The 6,389-nt window shown below is 35.6% G+C and overlaps 1 protein-coding gene across 3 annotated transcripts in view; it reads right to left on the bottom strand.

Annotated features, from left to right (window-relative positions):
- Positions 1-6,389, bottom strand: part of EXOC6 (exocyst complex component 6) — a 282,222-nt gene that overhangs the window by 141,646 nt on the left and 134,187 nt on the right. For all 3 annotated transcript variants that reach the window (XM_006831144.1, XM_006831143.1, XM_006831145.1), the window contains 2 exons: positions 5,166-5,277; positions 4,071-4,205 (listed from right to left, as the gene is read on the bottom strand). In XM_006831144.1, the coding sequence (XP_006831207.1) occupies positions 4,071-4,205; positions 5,166-5,277 (247 nt within the window). The remainder of the gene's footprint in view (positions 1-4,070; positions 4,206-5,165; positions 5,278-6,389) is intronic.

Here is a 6,389-nt window from a genome sequence, read left to right as displayed (position 1 = left end):
AAAAATCTGAAAGTAACAAGTGTTGGCAAGGATATGGAGAAAATGGAAACTTTGTATATTGCTGATGGGAATGTAAATGGAGAAACTGTGGAAAATTGTATGGCAGTTCCTCACAAAGTTCCACATAGAATTGTCATTGTTGTTGTTAAGTGCCATCGAGTCGGTTCCAACTCAAACAACCCTGTATAGGGTTTCCGAGGAATGACTGGTGGGTTTGAACTGCTAACCCTGTGGAACTGAGTCAATGGCACATAACAGCATTTTATCACAAAAAAAGCCCAAAAAAACATGAATATGAATACATGGAAAATCTATAGTATGAAAATCATTAAACAAAAAGAGAGAATGGTGTCCCCATTTTCTCCTTTTGCCTAACACAAATCTTTTCAATTAAGAGAACTTTAATATTAGTTTCAAGTAGCTCTTGGTATGGGTTAATTTTTAAAAGTCGAGGAACTGCTTGAGCACAAGAACCACTTATTTTAACTCTTTTGTATCACTCACAGATTTTGCAAAGTGAAAAGTGAAAGATTAGTATTTAACAAAGTAAGCATAAATGATGTTGATTAGGCACTTGGTATCTTCATATATGCTTTACAGAGGTGGTAAATGGACTTGGGCATAGAGACCTCGTGTAAGCGCTTATTTCCATAATCATTAAAGCCCCCACACAGAAATATATTTTGTAGGGTCACTGGACCAAAAAGAATGAGGCTAAGAGGTGATCTAAGCAATCCATGCAAAGGTTTATAATCAAGACTATACTTCAGTCATCTCTGTGAGACAGGCAACAGACTCATTATATATGGAAACTCCCCAACATCCTTCAATAATTCACTTTAATCTTCATTCAGCAATTCTCTTTGTTGAAGTGCTTCCTCTTATCACTCACTATTTAAGACAAGCTCCTCTTGAAATAGAAAAGACAGAACTTGATCTTCAAATAGTGAACACAAAACAATTCTTACTCTGATATTAAGAAACAGAAAGGGGTTTCCCAATTTTTTTGTGAAAACAGAACAAAAACCAGATACTCTGCTACATTTAGAGATCAAACGTGATACCCTTATGTCCAAGGGAAACTCACCAAAGGGCAGTGATGGTGGTGGTGTGCTATGGAGTCGGTTCTGACTCATAGCGACCCTGTATAAGGTTTCTGAGGCTATAAATCTTTATGGGAGCAGAAAGCTTCATCTTTCTCCCAATGAGAGGCTGGGAGCCCAATTTGTAACCCACTATGCTACCAGGGCTTCTTATCAATGGGTATTTTCATGGATTGCATTGTATCCTCCCTTCCCTCTTCCCTCCCCCCTCCACAAAAAATGTGTCCTCTTGGCTGGGCCATGACTTTTGGTGGTTCCAGCAGTTACTCTGATGTAATGTGGCAGTTACATGATGATCCCCTATGCTATGATCTGATGAAATAAACCAAAAAGTAAGGTTAGGAGTGGGCTGCAATACTCTTAATCCCATCACAAGCCTGATCAAATGTAGAACATGATCAGTTATCTACAACCCAGAAGCCAGTGGAATGATAAAACGCTAACATTTCTAAGTATTCCTATCCAACCGACAGATTTTGAGAATATAGTTACTTGTATATTCCCTAACCTAAGAGCATCATGTTCTTTGGGTTTTTTAAATTTATTTATAAATGATAAAAAAAATGCCTGTGGATGCCTAGATACACCAGATGTGAAGGTAATTTCATGTGTTACTCAGAAAGGGAGTACGAACCCGGAATTTAATGTTAACTGCTAAATATGTTTATGACTCTAAGCCTATTAGAACTCTTCTTGATAAAGTATGAGACACACACAGAGGACACAGAGAGTAATAAAGACAGAGAGACAGTATCGATCTAACATAAGGGCTAAGAATCAACACTGTGCTAACTGGCAGCAATTTGTCCTTGGATAAATAAATGTCAAAAAACTTGGGACGTTTCCTGCTGTTACAGTACTTACCATACCATACTATCATAATGTTCTATAGACTAACTGTCCTTAATTCTGCAGTGCTGTAGGATAAGCACTCTACCACAAGTCAGTTTGAACCACAAGGTCAGCAGTTCAAACTTACCAGCCGCTCCTCAGATACCCTTACAGGGTTGCTATGAGTGGGAACTGACTCGACAGCACTTAACAAGAACAGCAACAATGAGCTTCTTGAGGGCAGGGCTACACTTTTGTACTCTCAGAATCTAAGAGACTGCTCAGAGCATAAATAATGTACAGCAATATTACTGTGCTAACCATGTTTGGTAAGGTGGAGGGTCAGAGAAAAAGCGGAAGACACTCAGCGAGATAGACTGGCCAAGTGGCAGCATCCATGAGCTCAAGCATGGCAACAATAGTGAGGTTGGCCCAGGATCGGGCAGTGTTTCGTTCTGCTGTGCATAAGGTCGCATGAGTTGGCATGGACTCAATGGCACCTAACAACAACAACAACAACAAATGCCTCCTTTAGTCCTCATTAAAAAAAAGTGTCATATTATTATTCTAATTATGTAGCTGAAGAAACTAGGAATCAATAAAACTTAAGAATCTGTCCAAGTGTCTTAGGCTTCTGTCTTATTTTTAATAACTAGTTTTATGAATCTGCTGACTCAGCTATCATTCTACATTTATGTCTTATATATCAGGATGACAACATGAACTCAAGAGTCCTGGTGTGGTGCTGTAAGATAAGCACTTGACCACAAGGTCGGTTTGAACCGCAAGGCTGATGGGTCAAACTCAACAGCTGCTGCTTGGAAACAAGATGGCAGGGTCATTATGGGTCAGAACTGACTCAATGGCACTTAACAACAACAAACATGAACTCAGGCATCTCCTGAGGTGCATAAGATTTATGGGCCATACCAATAATTTTAAGAACCCAGGGTCATTTCTGGTCTTTATACTTTCAAAGTCTGGTTAACAATAAATTATTTATTTCTAAATACAAGTACACTGGAGTTTTAAAGGTAAATGATTACTCCTTAATTTTAGGAGATAACTTGGTAGTTTATAAAATAGCATGAGTAGGAAGATAAGAATACTTTTTAATAGGAAAGGTTTAGTAAGGATATGAAATTAAATCAGCAAACCCTTTTTATAGATGAGGATAAGTAAGTGGTTTATCATTAGTATAACAAAATAGTCAATGTAAAGGCATATATACTTACTAAACTATGTTATTGTTGATAAGTGCTGTCAAGTTGGTTCCGACCCATAGTACCCATGACAGGGTTTCCGAGGAGTGGCTGGTGAACTTGAACTGCCAATCTTGTGGTTCAAGCCGACTTTGCAGTCTGGCACATTAACCCACAGCACCACACCAGGACTCCCATCTACTTAATGATACCAGTGTCTAATATATATGACTTCAAGTCAATGAACTAATAAATATCTTACAAAATAAATTTATAAAATTATTTGATCTTGCATTCCATTTTAAAATGAAGAATTAATTAATATTTTGGTGTATCCTATTGTATTATATAAACAGAAATTGTTCTATTCAGAAAAAGGGGACTTTAATGACATAATAATGTAACATTTATTTTCTTCAGTTAGAGTTAATAAAAAATGTACAGCAAATCTTACCCTTATTTAATTACAATTTTAATTTCCAAACACACACACATATGCTTACACATGACACATACAATTATTGAACTATGAGGCATTAGTAAAAATTCAGTTAAACTAATTCAGCACTACTGTAAGTCTTCAAATCTGTACAAAATGGGATACATCTGTAGATATTTATAAATGCTGAAAAGGAACTGATCAGATCTATACACTGTCAATAATAGTGACTCTAATTCTCAACTCTTAGGGATATAATGTTTTTGTTGTTGTTATTAAGTGTTGCTGAGTTTGTTCTGACTCATAGTGACACTGTATAGGATTTCCAAGGAGTGGTCCGTGGGTTTGAACCACCAACCTACTGGTTAGCAGTTCAGTGCTATCCTACAGCGCCACACCATGACAGAATCAAGTATATAATAAAAAGTGTCTTTAATTTTTAAAAGTTAGCTTCTAGTGATTCAAATTAAAACTTCTGATTGGATTTGTACATACCTTGAAAGTAGAAAGTCCATAAAGTCTTGTGGTATGAACAGTTTCTTGAGAAATATTGGTAATATTAGTTATAAAATCCTCGAGGTATTTGCAAGCTTGTTCCAGGTGTGTTGTGTTTATGATGATTTGCACTAGCTAGAAAACACAAGTATATCTGGTAAAATGCAGGCAACATGTGCAGAGAACCACCTGAATTCTGAAAACAAGACTATAGTTTCCAGCAATATACTATTATTATGTCATCACGGCATTATAGTGTACAACTGGTTGTGTTTTCAAAGCCTACTGCAGATACTGATTTCCAATGCTATCACGGTTAAGAGAGCAAGAGAAAAAAAAAAAAAATAAACAAAGAGTTTAACTACCAATTAATTTAAAATAACTTTTCAGAGTGACTTTGCAAATTTAATGTTTGCCAAGATTTAAAAAAAAAAAAAATAGCTATTTTGACTTTTCATGTAGAGTCTGGCAACAGAAACCTACAAATCTAATCTATCATCTTCAACTGCAGGCATACCTGGTTTTGTTGTGTTTTGCTTTGTTGTGCTTCACAGATACTGAGCTTTTTTACAAATTGAAGGTTTGTGGCAAACCGACATCAAGAAAGTCATTTTTCCAACAGCATGTGTTCACCATTGTGTCACATTTTGGTAAATTCTCACATTATTTCAAACTTTTTCACAATGTTACTGTACATGTAACAGACTACAATACAGTATAATTCTTACATGCACTGGGAAATCAAAATTCATGTGACTCACTTTACTGCAACAGTTACATTTACTGCGGAGGTCTGGATCCAAACCTGCACTATCTCCAGGGTATGCATGGAGTAGTTATATATAGCTATATATAGTAGTTATATATAGTTATATATAGTAGTTATATATAGCCAAGGTATCTACTATTCCCATGTAAACTCTTTTTCCTCACATTTCTTGATTTACATGGATGCTTTTATTTTAAAACAAACTCACTTATATTAATCAATTTAATACATAAACCTGACTTACAGGATGATACTCAACTTGAAATAATTGTCCACACAGTGAAACATTTGGCTATAAGTATCTTACAGGTTTCTTTTTAACTTACCTCTGTCAAACCTATGTGAGGTTTTCTAATAAGGTTCAGTAAACAGCTATTCAAAGTTCTGGTCAGCAGCAGATTTGTTGATTTTCTAAGCATATCATCTATTTCTGTTGAGCTAAAAACAAAGGTTGGTATCAATAAGCTTACCACTACAGAACAGTTTAATTACCTTCTTAAATAGCGATCTAACCAAATTTATTATTTTGCGTTTTATCTTTAAATAAATTAAAGCAACGCCCACTTACTAAATACATAATTTCAATTTGATTTAATTCCATAAAAGTGGAATTTGTAATAAAATAGATTGATTGCTCACTTATGATGAAATTTAATTATATCCCATTAGCCAATATACAGAAAATCCACAGGATTCTTTAAGGAAATAAAACTATTCTTAAATTTTGACTACCATAGGTCACTAAGGGGCTCTGGTAGCATAGTGGTTACAAATCGGGCTGCGAACTGCAAGGCCAGCAGCTCGAAACTACCAGCTGTTCCATGGGAGAAAGATGAAGCTTTCTGCTCCCATAAAGATTTACAGCCTCGGAAACCCTATACAGGGTCGCTATGAGTCGGAACCGACTCCACGGCACATAACCACCACCACCACCATAGGTCACTAAATATCAGACACTTCATATACAATTCTAGCTAAAATTAACTTAAAATACAAACCAATGGGAGCTCTTTCCAAATATAAATGAATAACCAGATTTGAATCCTAATATAACTAAGCTATTTATTTCTACTGTTTTATTAAAGAGAATCAAAGAAGTCAATGCAATTACCTTAAACAAGTTGTAAAAAAAAAAAAGCCTTATGATGCTAAGTTGATACTAAAAAGTTGATTACTTTCTCCTAATCACTAATTCTTCAATTTTAGTGAATAGTGATTTCTGGATATAGCCTAATTATCACAACAGTTAAGTAGTCCTTGAAACCAGGGTTTCTAAATATCAACACTACTGACATGCTGGGCTGGATAATTCCTAGTTGTAGGGGCTGTGCTGTGCATTATAGAATGCTTAGCATCCTTTACCTAATAGATGCTATTAGCACACCTAACCCTTGCAAGTAGTGATGAAAAAAATACCTACAGATATTGCCAAATACACCTGATTTTAGAGACAAAATCACCCAGTTAAGAATCACAGCTTTAGGCATAGTTTAATTTTTAGCATCTGTTTTAGTTATCCAGGGCCGTTATAACAGAAATACTACAAATGG

The sequence above is a fragment of the Chrysochloris asiatica genome, unplaced genomic scaffold (assembly GCF_000296735.1).
Source record: "Chrysochloris asiatica unplaced genomic scaffold, ChrAsi1.0 scaffold00003, whole genome shotgun sequence".
NCBI classification, from domain to species: Eukaryota; Metazoa; Chordata; class Mammalia; order Afrosoricida; family Chrysochloridae; genus Chrysochloris; species Chrysochloris asiatica.
Note: the sequence above shows the minus strand (reverse complement) of the source record. Positions and strands in the feature narration are given on the sequence as shown.